This window comes from Labeo rohita, chromosome 10 (assembly GCF_022985175.1).
Source record: "Labeo rohita strain BAU-BD-2019 chromosome 10, IGBB_LRoh.1.0, whole genome shotgun sequence".
NCBI classification, from domain to species: domain Eukaryota; kingdom Metazoa; phylum Chordata; class Actinopteri; order Cypriniformes; family Cyprinidae; genus Labeo; species Labeo rohita.
The window spans coordinates 25,414,067-25,427,330 of NC_066878.1; the positions used below are offsets into that span (position 1 = coordinate 25,414,067).

Genomic DNA, 13,264 nt, shown 5'->3' on the forward strand with positions numbered 1-13,264 from the left:
GCAAACTTTCTGTTGTGTTGCTAGGGTGTTTTGGGTGGTTGCCACGGTGTTTGTGAGTTACGCACAGAATTTTAATACTTTGTTTCGAATTTTTATTGTGTAAAACATTGAATGTCTTGAGGCCTTTGTAAAATTCAGCTGAAGTTAAATGCTTGAATAAAATTCACTGCCAGGGTTGCTGGATGGCTGCTATGAAGTTGCTAGGGTGTTCTGAGTGGTTGCTAGGGTGTTGCTATGAAGTTTGAGTTTATTTATTTTTTTTTTTTTTTGGTTGAGCATCTGCTATATGGTTGCTCTGGTGTTCGGATGGTTGCTAGGGTGTTGCTAAGAAGTCTGTACAGTGTTTTTTTGATTGAGCAACTGCTATATGGTTGCTAGTGTGTTCTGGGTGATTGCTAGGGTGTTGCTAAGAAGTTTGTAGAGTGTTTTTTGGTTGAGCAGCTGATTTATAATTTCTAGGGATTTTTGGTTGCTAGGGTGTTGCTATGAAGTTTGTAGTGTGTTTTATGGCCAGGAGCTGCTATATGGTTGCTAAGGTTTTTTTAGGATGTTCTGGTGGTTGCTAGGGTGTTGCTAAGAAGTCTGTACAGTGTTTTTTTTGGTTGAGCATCTGCTATATGGTTGCTGGGGTGTTCTGGGTGGTTGCTAAATAGTTTCTAGGGTAATATTCAGACTGTTTTGTTGTCAAGCAGTTCCTACACACTGGTTGCTAAGGTGTTGCTATGAAGTTTGTAGAGTGTTTTATGGCCAGGAGCTGCTATATGGTTGCTAGGGTTTTTTGAGTTGTAGTTATAAGGTTGCTAGGGTGTTGCTAAGAAGTTTGTAGAGTGTTTTTTTTGGTCGAGCAGCTGATTTATAATTTCTAGGAATTTTTAGATGGTAGTTACGATGTTGCTAGGGCATTCCTGCTGGTTGCTAGGGTGTTGTTATGAAGTTTGTAGTGTGTTTTATGGCCAGAAGCTGCTATGTGGTTGCTAGGGTTTTTTTGAGTTGTAGTTATGATGTTGCTAGGATGTTCTGGTGGTTGCTAGGGTGTTGCTAAGAAGTCTGTACAGTGTTTTTTTGGTTGAGCATCTGCTATATGGTTGCTGGGGTGTTCTGGGTGGTTGCTAAACAGTTTCTAGGGTAATATTCAGACTGTTTTGTTGTCCAGCAGTTCCTACACACTGGTTGCTAGGGTGTTGATAAGAAGTTTGTAGAGCGTTTTTGGTCGAGCAGTTGCTTTATAATTTCTAGGGTGTTCTGGGTGGTTGCTAGGGTGTTGCTAAGAAGTTTATAGAGTGTTTTTTTGGTCGAGCAGCTGATTTATAATTTCTAGGTATTTTTGGATGGTAGTTACGATGTTGCTAGGGCATTCCTGGTGGTTGCTAGGGTGTTGCTATGAAGTTTGTAGTGTGTTTTATGGCCAGGAGCTGCTATATGGTTGCTAGGGTTTTTTAATTTGTAGTTATGAGATTGCTAGGGTGCTCTGGTGGTTGCTAGGGTGTTGCTAAGAAGTTTGTAGAGTGTTTTTTTGGTTGAGCATCTGCTATATGGTTGCTGGGGTGTTCTGGGTGGTTGCTAGGGCATTGCTAAGAAGTCTGTACCGTGTTTTTTTGGTTGGGCATCTGCTGTATGGTTGCTCTGGTGTTCTAGTGGTTGTTAGGGCTTTGCTAAGAGGTCTGTACAGTGTTTTTTGGTTGAGCAGCTACTAATTGGTTGCTAGGGTTTTTGAGTTGTAGTTATGAGGTTGCTAGGGTGTTCTGGTTATTGCTAGGGTGTTGTTAAGAAGTGTGTAGAGTTTTTTTTTTTTTTTTTTTTTTTTTTTTTTTTTTTTTGGTCAAGCAGCTACTATATGGTTGCTAGGGTGTTCTGGATAATTGTTAAACTGTTTCTAGGTTGTATTTTATGTTTTATCACCCAGCATTTGCCATACAGTTGCAGTGGTGTTCTGGGTTGTTGCCATGAGCTTTCTAGGATGTTTTCAACATTGCTAATAATCTGAAATGTTTGTTGAGCAGCAAATCAGCATATTAGAATGATTTCTGAAGGATCATGTGACACTGAAGACTGGAGTAATGATGCTGAAAATTCAGCTGCGCATCACAGAAATAAATTAGATTTTAACAGATATTCACGTAGTAAACATTTTTTAAATATTTTTACAGTATTTTGATTAAATAAATGCAGCTTTGGTGAACAGGAAAAAAAAAGTTTTGCACAGAACCTGCTGAATGTTTAGAGATCTTTCATAAGCTTTAGCAGAATGAGAGGTGCGTATAATTAAATGATGTTTTGTATTTTTCTGTCGACTCTTGTCTGAAAGTTTGTTGTGTGTTTCTGAAAGTCTGGAGACTGAAATGGCCGTGGATCATCTATCGTCTCCAGCCTTGCATTAATTTATAATAGGCAGAAAGGTTGTGTAGCGCTACATATCACAAATGGCATTGTAATGCATTTGGCCCATTAGAGGCAGTAATAAATTCAGCGTGTGTGTTTGCTCATTTCCACCCTGTCCAGCTCTACCTTACATTATTCACCACTCAGGTTTTTGGCCCGGGAACGGCACAAAATATGGATCGCATTTTGTCCAGAACCCCAAAGTGCTTTAAATTGAGCCTCTCGGTTCAACCGCTGCTAATGTGAGAAACCCGAACGGCGAATGAACAAATATCGAGGAGAGCTGGAGCTCAAACTGTTCAGACGCACTGGACGAGGAAACTTTCCTCAGGCCGTGCGCCAGGATGTAATGAGTCAGTGAAAGGAACATGCGATTGCAGTGCCAGTAAGAAACAATGTTATGTCTTTACTTCTGTGCCTCCTTTTCATTTCATTCACCCTGTTAAGGCTCAGAGCCATTATGCGATTGCTAGTGTTTTTTTGGGATGGTAGTTATGAGGTTGCTAGAAACTGTTTCTAGGGTATTCTTGCCTGTTTTTGTCTTCACTGAGTTAATCATGGTAAGTTTGAGAGCTGCAGTATTTACTACTAAAGTAGTCAGAAATGCAGTCTCTGAGTCCAGACTGGATTTACGGTCGCTGTCGTGTCGAGCTCACGTGTGTCAGAACACAAGCGATTAATTGTGGCCGCGGCGAGGCGGGTGCGGCGGGTCTCGAGGGACGGTCTGTAATGGAATGAAAACGCTGGTAATTGGTGTGAGTTGTTTAAACTGCCAATCGCAGTTCGGTGTGTCGACTGACTCACACTTTAAACAGCCACTCAGCCGCAGTTATTACTGTAATGGCCTCCGATGCGATTCACGTCTGCGCGCCAGAGCCGTTTCCTGCATATTCATTTCACTTTCACTGCTGTGGAAACAGCACCGGGCCAAAAAACTGAGAGAAATCTCTGTTTTCAGTTTTCTGATGAGGTTCTGCATTGTGTTTTTACTCTGAAATGGCAAGAAATGTTTAATTTTCCTATTATTTCATCTAGCTTATTACTTGTATAACATTTTATGCAACATTTGGACATTTGACATTGAAGCTACACAGTAAAATGAAAAAGCCTCAGAATATTGTTATTTAAAAGTTGAATTAAATGCTTAATGCAAGAAAAATAGTAAAATCTACATAAAAATATTTTTTTTCTCACTTTTGCATTAAAATAATATTTTATATATATGTAAAATACAAAATAAAAATGTAAAATAGAGCAACTGTAGCTTCAAAAAGTAGATAACCAAAAAAACAGCAAAATCTATTAAAAAAAATAATCATAAGCTTATTTTTTCATGCTTCTGTATTAAACATACAGTATGTGTATATATTTGTTTTCATATAATTGATATTATATATAAATATTTTTAACATATAAACATAACATATTTTTCTTAAATATATACATGCATGTGTTTGTATTTTTATATACATAATAAATATACACAGTACACACATACATTATGTGAACAAAAACATTTATTTTGGATTCCAGCACTGATATATAATATAATATAATATAATTTTATATATATACATAATTTATTATTTACATAATTTATTAACATAATTTATTTATTTACATTTTAAAATGTATTTCAGCTTCAAAAAAAGTTTAATGCTAATTTTTTTCAATGCTTTTGCATTAAACGAACTCACAAACAAACAAACAAACAAATAAATAAATAAATAAATGTATATATGTATATATTTTCAAAGATGAAAAAGAGTTTAAGCATAAAAGCAATAAGTGTAATATTGCTTTAAATTGTTGTTTTGCCAAAAAATAAAATAAAAAATTATAAAGCTTTCTGTTTCATTTAATTGGATTTTTGGTTTTGGTTTTCTAATCAAAAAATAAATATCATACATTTTTCCCTAATTTACAGAAGACACCCACTAAAATGTCATTCAGTGTAACAATCTTGTCAGGCATATTTACAACAAAAATCAATTTAGGACATATTAAAAGACAAATTACTTTCACCCCAAATACTAATTAGTTGTAATTCTACATTTGCCACTATCCTAATTTTGGCCATTTGTCAGTAAGAATTTTTTACTCATTTAAAACACAATAAAATGTAATATGCTCCCTTATTCTTTTTTATATTTTTATATGTACAAGTCAGAATAAACATGTTGTTTGAATTTTGACATAAATATTGTTACACTGAATGATAATGTAACATTATTTTAAGCAAATTTTGACTTTTTAATCTTAAAAGTAGACACTTACATTTAATGTATTTTCTATGGACATAAAATCACTTTTGTGAATTTTTTTTTGATACGGACATCTGAACGTCTTTGACCCACATATTTTAGCTTCAAATAGTACATTTAAAATATTTAATGCAAGTAAAACACAGTCTGTTTAAAAACTCTCTTACTTATTTTATTCAAGTTTTTTTTTTTCAGAGAATGTACCATTTGTGCAGATAACTATTAAATTCTGTTGAAATTCCACATGTAGATTTGAATCATTTTTGGGTGATGCAAATCCATTTTTGAAGTGATTTATTAAAACAGGCAGTTCAAAAGAACTTCAAACTCAACATTTGTCATTTGATATGTCAAATGTATTGCACTATTTAATAACACTTTGAGCTGGTGCTTGTATTAAAGGTGCTCTGTGTGTGTGTTTTGAGAGCAAACAGTTTATTCTCTTACAGATGGTTTGATGTGAGATGATGGTGAATGTGGCTCTTCAGTGTCTTTTGATCAGTCAGTGAAAGTAATTACTGATCAGAATAATGCTGGGTTTCTTCTAACAGCAGCTGATGTGTGTGTGTGTGTGTGTTGTTGGCATTCTCTCTCTCTCTTTCTCTCTCTGTTTGACCTTGGTCTGTTGTATGTGACGCCCACAGGGCAGCTTCCTGTCTGTGTTTCAGACAGCGACAGTCTCTCGGCCTTCTTCCTCAGCTCAGCTCACTGTACGACAGACTCTTCACTTCAGTGACAAACATCGGCCTTTAAAGCGAGAGACTCGATAATGATGCTCTCGAGAGAATCCTACAGCGTCTGCCGACTGACCTCAGATCAGAGCGCATGCGTGACCGCATTTTACATTTATATTAGTATTGTTTATTTATTATTCTAAAACAAGGACATTTGACAGAAGTCTTTATGAACAAAAACGACTTCAGTTTCACATGTTTCTTTAATGTACAGAAGCCTGTAAATCCTCTTCTGCTTGAATCGTCGACCCGACGCGCACAAACCGCACCTTCCTGTCAAACACGGCTATAACACACTGAGTTAACAAGCGCTGGCTCTGTTTCATAACAGTTATTATAATCCATCCATCAAATATGCATGAAACGTTTCTTTATCATCAGCGCATCGATTCCAGCAAGCACGTCTCCTGTTTCTGCTTGTTTGTGTTGTTGATTCTGCACCTCAGGTCCAAATTTAACATAATTCTCTGTTGCATGTGTTTAGAGAGAGCAATACAATCTCATAAAAACAGGCTCATTTACCCCAAAATCAAGTGAAAATACTGAAAAGGTGTAGTATAAATGAAAATAAGTCTATTTTTAGACCTATTAAGCTGTTTTACAGTACAATATTGTAGTGCAACTCAATTAAGACGTAATGCCATCATGGTTTTGTGTGTAAATGACGTGCTGTAGTCTTCATAGAGCACAACACTAACACACACATATATATATATATATATATATATATATATATATATATATATATATGTGACTCTGGAGCACAAAACCAGTCTTAAGTCGCTGGGGTATATTTGTAGCAATAGCCAAAAATATATTGTATGGGTCAAAATTATAGATTTTTCTTTTATGCCAAAAATCATTAGGAAATTAAGTAAAGATCATGTTCCATGAGGACATTTTGTAAAATTCCTACTGTAAATATATCAGAACTTAATTTTTGATTAGTAATATGCATTACTAAGAACTTCATATGGACAACTTTAAAGGCGATTTTCTCAATATTTTGATTTTTTTTGCACCCTTAGATTCCATATACTAAAATAGTTGTATCTCTGCCAAATATTGTTCTATCCTAATAAACCACACATCAATGGAAAGCTTATTTATTTATTTATTAACTAACCATTTTATTAATATATTATAATTACATCTATTTTTTTCTAGATATCATATCTTTTTTTCTAGATATATATATATATATATATATATATATATATATATATATATATATATACACATGATTAACAAATTAGTACTTAAAAATGTGTACAAATGGTGTTTTGTTGTAATATAATTTTTATTGAAATTATATATAGTATAATAAAATCTATATTACTTAAATAAAACTTGTACAATAAAATGTAATAAAATACAAAAATAAAATAAAAAATATAATATATTTAAATAAAATATTAAAAAATATATTTTTAAATTATTTTTTTATTTAAATACATTATATGTAGATTATATATAAACAAACCATTTTATTAATATATTATTTTCAAATATTCTAGATTAACAAATTAGTACTTAATGTGTATGAATATAAAATATTTTTGCATATATAGGTGTTTTGTTGTAATTTTTGTATTGAAATTATATATAGTATAATAAAATATATATTAATTAAAAAACTAAATTAAATACAAAAATAAAATAAATTAAAATACATTTATTTGAATAAAAATATTATATATAGTAATATTTTTATTCAGATATTTTATTTAAATATATTATATGCAGATTAGTACTTAAATTCCATGTTTATATAAGTAAATGAACATATATATACCTATAAAATCTATAACTTTAATTTCAGTTCAAATTTTTTGCATATATAGGAGTGTTGTTGTAATATTATTTTATTTAAATTATATATAGTATAATAAAATATATATGAATTAAACAAAACTAATTAAATAAACTAAACTAAACTAAAATACAAAAATAAAATTAAACGTTATAATACATTAATTTAAATAAAATAATATTACAATTATATATAGTAATTTTTTTAATTCAAATATTTTATTTAAATATGTTATATGCACATTTTTCGACATGCGGATTAAAAAAACCAACCTGAAATTTTGAGCTAAAGAAGTTAAACATAATGACAGCCATCAAATTAAAAAAACAAAAAAACTTTTTTTCTAATTGTAAACATTTTTGATATTCCCGTCATTCCTCACTTAAGCCGTCGGCGCTCTACTTGTACGTCTGTTGTCTACATAGTGAATGTGACCGAGATGGCTGCTGACTGACGGCTCTTAAATGGGATTTCCTTGATTGTCATTTTTCTTCAGGTAGAGTGTTGTCAATCTTTGTCGAGAGCACAGATGGATGAGGCTGACGGCGTTTGCGCTTTATAACTCTGCCGTCCTCCACCTCCAGCACAACATAACGCACATCTGATGGAGCCGCAGCCGGTGGAGCGCAACGCTCCCTACGCCTCTCTCCTCTCCCGCCGCGTGAGGGAAATATTGGATTTTTATTAGACCCACACGTGAAGTCTCTCTGTATCTGTCGTCCTCTGTGGAGCTGGACGGTCGTGGAGGAGACAGACAGAGACGGAGGGAGCGAGAGATGGAGGAGGCCCGGAGGAGAGCGTGGGAGCGCCGCTCATCCATCACTGTCGGCATCAAAGACCCGCCCCTCTCTCTGATTGACAGCACATTCAGCCACTCGCTGTCCGTCAGCCTGATCCGCCCGTTCTCATTTGGCAGCATAAATGTGACAAAGTCAGCTAGATTATGTTTAGAGTCAAAGAAACTTGGGAAATGACAGGCGTATGAGTCAATACAGCTGGCTCTTTAATTTTAATTTAACCGAGAAAAAAATTGAGGATTATCAGCACATTTAGAGCATGCAAAAAAAAAAAATCTACCAGAATTTAAATGTAATCTTTTTTTAAAATATTTTTATTAATTTTTAAGGTATTTTCAGTGGTCATGGTCATGTTTGGAGCATTTTTTCGGATCATAGATGGGTGTGAAGTTTCCTAATAAATACTAGGGTTTGAGACACGGCCCACGTGAAGCATGACTAGCAATAAGAGGAAACACTGAGCCGAATATATATCTGTGTTTATGACGTTTCTATCACTCACAGAGAAATGAATCTGAACCCATTTGTCATCATGACACTGTTTTCCCATCACGGACTGATGATAAATGTGTAAATCACACCGACGGCAGATAAGCAGCAAATATTGTTGGGAAAATCCACATGCTTTAAATGAAACTGGTCTAAGAAAAGCTGAGTTATTATAGTTAAGTAAAACAAACAAACAAAAAACTTAAAATAAAATTACAAAATATAAAATAAAATAATAAAAAATAAAATAAATATTTTCCCAGCTATTTTCCAAGGCTACATTTTTCACTTTCATTTAGTTTATTTTGGTACTAAATAATAAAATAAAATAAAATAAAATAAAATAAAATTACAAAATATAAAATACAGTAATATCAAAATAAAATGAAACAAATTAAAATATAAAATAATAATAATAATAAAATTCCAGCTATTTTCCAAGGCAGCATTTCTCACTTTCATTTAGCTTATCTTGGTACTAAAATAATAAAATAAAATAAAATAACAAAATATAAAATAAAATAATAAAATATATATATATATATATATATATAATAAAATAAAATAAAATAAAAAACAATGTCCATATTCCCAGGCAACATTTCTCACTTTCATTTAGTTTATCTTGGTACTAAAATAATAAAAAATAAAATTAAAATAAAATATAATCTAATATAATATAATAAAATAAAAATAAAAAATCAGCTATTTTCCAAGGCAACATTTCTCACTTTCATTTAGTTTATCTTGGTACTAAAATAATAAAATAAAACAAAATAAAATAAAATAAAATAACAAAATATAAAAATAAATATAATAAAATAAAATAAAATAAAATAAAATAAAATAAAAAATTTCCAGCTATTTTCCAAGGCAACATTTCTCACTTTCATTTAGTTTAACTTGGTACTAAAATAATAAAATAAAATAAAATAAAATAATTAAAAAAAAAATGAAGCTATAAAAAATTAAATAACGCTGACATGCATTGAGATGGAGACTAGTTGCGTAAAGTCAGTGTTAAACTGTCTAATGGCATTAATATTCAGCGTGAAGCAGAAAGTCATTACAGCGCCGGCCATCAGCATGTGCCGCCACACGCTCCCCGTCCCACGGCATGCTTTATTCACGCTGGAAGTCAAATATGTACCCGGGAAAGCAGAAGGCCTGTGAGGAGCTCAGGTGAATGCTGAATGAACAGACGGATCTGTATTCCAGCAGAAGCTGAGAGGAGATGTTTGAGGGAAAGACGGCGGGCGCTCTTAAATATTACATTTCATGATGTCAGAGAGAATAAGCAGCGTCTAATGTCACGGCCGCAGAATGACTGAGCCGCTGTACGTGTGTGACAAGAGAAACACGTCTGCAGCAGATTCACTCATTACTGCAGGACTGATGTGTGTCTCTTCACACGCTGGAGCTGGAGGTGCTTTTTACCGTTTCTGTTTTACAGCAGCTTCAAAGGTCGCGCACACACTCGTATTTGTAACGCTTTGACTTATATATTTGGATGTGATGTTTGGTTCGTGCCCAGTCAATCAATCAATCAATAAAATAAAATAATATAAAATAAAATAAAATAAAATAATTCATTGTTTAAGTCTTTGAGTCACTGAAGTTGTAAATAAAACAAATATTACTTCACTATGTTTACAAGAAAAAAAATTTCATTCTTTCTACCAAAAAACTGTTTAATTCAATGTCTTACTTGCCAGTGCTTTGTAATCTGTTCAGTTTGTGAAAATGTTTTCTTTTATTTATTCAATTTGTTAAATTTATGAAAATTGTTGCATCACCATCTTTTTTTTCCAGTGTAGGTTATTAATATAGTTACAGTCCTAAATCTCACAAGGATCTAAGTGGATTTAGTATGTCCAATTTTTCAAAATAAAATAAAATAAAATGAAATGAAATGAAATGAAATGAAATGAAATGAAATAAAAAAAAATAGAAAAATAGAATAAAATAAAATGTTTAAATTTTTATTACATAATGTTATATAAAAATATTTATTAATTTATTTATTTAAAACCTAAAAAATATATTTTAGGTTTTTTTTTTTAACTTAATTTATGATTTTGTTTGTTTGTTTATTTTTTTCTTTTATGCAACTTAATATAGTTACAGTCCTCAATCTCACAATAAAATAAAATAAAAATAGAAAAATAGAATAAAATAAAATATACAGTAGAATGAATATATAAAATAATAAAATATACAATAGAATATACAATATATTCATTACATAATGTTATATAAACATATTTATTTATTTATTTATTTATTTAAAACCTAAAAGATATTTTGTTTTTTTTTTCTTACTTAATTTACAATTTTGTTTGTTTATTTATTTTATGCAATTTAATATAGTTACAGTCCTCAATCTGACAAGGATTAAAGTGGAATTAGTATGTCCAATTTCTCAAATAAATAAAATAAATAAAATGTATATATTTAAAAAATTCTTACATAATGTTATATAAAAACATATTTTGGATTTTTTTTTTGTACATACATACTTTAATTTTCCATTAAGTTGCAAAAAATAAATTAAAACATAAAAATAAATAAACAATAATATTTCAATTGTTTATTGGTTGTAATTTATTAAAAACTTACTCCTAATTCATTTTTATGCCCTATATGTATGTGTGTGTGTGTGTGTATGTATATATATAGGATCAATATTTTCAATCAAATAAACAGCAGAAGCAGAAGAGACTCTATACATGTTTGTTCACATGCATTCATGCTGAAAACATTTATCTGTGTTTCCTTCACAGATCTCAGGAAAACATTTGACCAGGAGCCTCTGGGGAAGGAAGTTTCGCTCGAACAGGAAGTGCTTCTCCAGTGCCGCCCGCCAGAAGGAATACCTGCTGCTGAGGTACCGGCTCATCCTCTCTCTCTCTCTCTCTCTCTCTCTCTCTCTCTCTCTCACACACACACAGACGGAGCGTGGCACTCTCCACTGATTAATTTTATATTGAATTAGAGATTAACGTTTGTTACGGGGCCGCAGCAAAGGTAAACTCCTCCACAACTGATGTGTAGATAACTCAATCACCTCAACTAAATGTCAGACTTTGTTGAGAAACATTTAGCTCAGCGGCCACCTGTTAATTCCCGTTTAGCTACACAGGACGTATCGATTCGGACATCGATTGCAGCGGGAGTGGGCTGTCAGACGAACTCGTCCTAACAACACCAGAAAGTTTGAGCTAAACAGGATTAATAGATGCGGCTGTAACGGATTTACTCAAAGCATCCGCTCGTTTTTTTTTTCTCCCAGAGCGTCCATCTTTGCAATGACAAAGAGAGCGGAGTAGGCCGCAATCCGCAAGCCAAACATCCTCCGGGCAGCTTAAGCCACTCAATAGATAGATTTGGAAGGCGGGTTTAATGCGAACGCCTCGGGCTGTGTTTTTCCGGCGCTCTTAATCATCTGAACCACCATTAACTTAAGACTATCTTTAGCTCGCTCGCTTCCTCAGAACACAAGGCTTTATTGAAGATTACTTTGGCCGCACCGGTGCGAAAACTTTACGTTATCAGAATGGTACAAAACTTGGTAAAGGTTTTGGCACTTGCTACGTGAACCGGCAAACATTACTACATTGGAAATGAATGTGAGGCGAATTTCATCTAGTGGAAGCGTTTGGTACTGCACCCAAACAAAACCTCAGCAATTTCCACCTAAAATTGATCGTGCAGACCAAACCGTAAGTCGTAGAGACTTGAAACTTGGAGGGATGGTAGTACTCACACCACCTACAATGTCACCAAAGCTCACCCCAGTTGGCCTGACGGGGGCGCTACAGCGATCAAAAGTAAGAAATCGCTCATAACTCCTAAATCGTCAGTCGCAGACTCAAGTTTCTTATGTTGTTTGAATCCATGGCTCACACCGGACAACAAACCTACTTTTACAAAATAGTCTGAACAAAACCAGTGCAGAAAGATTCTCTGAAGAGTGAATATAAATAATTATCAAAAATATAGCTGCAAGCAGCGATTACTGGGGTTCAAGCGCTTTAAGCGCTTTTTTTTTGCAAATACTGGTAATTTACCATAGTTTTGTAACATTTATGACTGTTATAGTGCCAACCATAACATGTGCTCAGCAAAGTTTTCCTTTAGGCTTTATAGGATTTGGGGTAAATTCAGAAAGGCCCCTTTTCTGAGTGACCCGGTTATAGCTTTCCAAAGGGTAAATTTCAACATTTTTTTGATGATTATTGACCTGAAGAGTCTAGAAAATTGTACTGCAGTGGATTTTTCTCAATCATTTAACAAATGATTTTATTGACAGCAGTGCTTCTAGTGGCGAAGTTGTCCGGAATGAGGAGTTCCATCACAGGATACGAATATGGCGTGTATGTGTGGAAAAAAACGCGGAATGCACAATCGTTTGCGCTCTTGAAAAATGCAATATTGCCCCCCTGTGGCCAATTTTGTAAATGTTTCTCAGACCTTTGGGGTCGTGAGTCAAACAGGCCCACCGAGATTTTTTCCGATCAGCCTCCGTTAATTTTGTCCAAAAAGTCCTTAAAATTTGTTGGCCAATCGAGGTCATGTTTTTTTGAGATACGCAAATGTCCATATAGACATTTGTGGTGCTTGGGACCAAGACTGTGCACAGCAATTTTCATGTTGATGGGACAAACGGTTGCGCAGTTATAGCCATTTTTAATGTTTTTTCCCTCTTATGGCACCACCAAGTGGCCAAGCTCTGCGATTTGTGTCCTGCAACCTCAGATTGAGCTCTTACATAAGTGTCCTGAGTTT

At 33.4% G+C, this 13,264-nt stretch overlaps 1 protein-coding gene across 2 annotated transcripts in view; it reads left to right on the forward strand.

Moving 5' to 3' along the window:
* unc5cb (unc-5 netrin receptor Cb) overlaps nt 1-13,264 on the forward strand; it is a 245,875-nt gene that overhangs the window by 137,324 nt on the left and 95,287 nt on the right. For both annotated transcript variants that reach the window (XM_051121277.1, XM_051121278.1), the window contains exon 4: nt 11,260-11,363. In XM_051121277.1, coding sequence (XP_050977234.1) covers nt 11,260-11,363 — 104 coding nt within the window. The remainder of the gene's footprint in view (nt 1-11,259; nt 11,364-13,264) is intronic.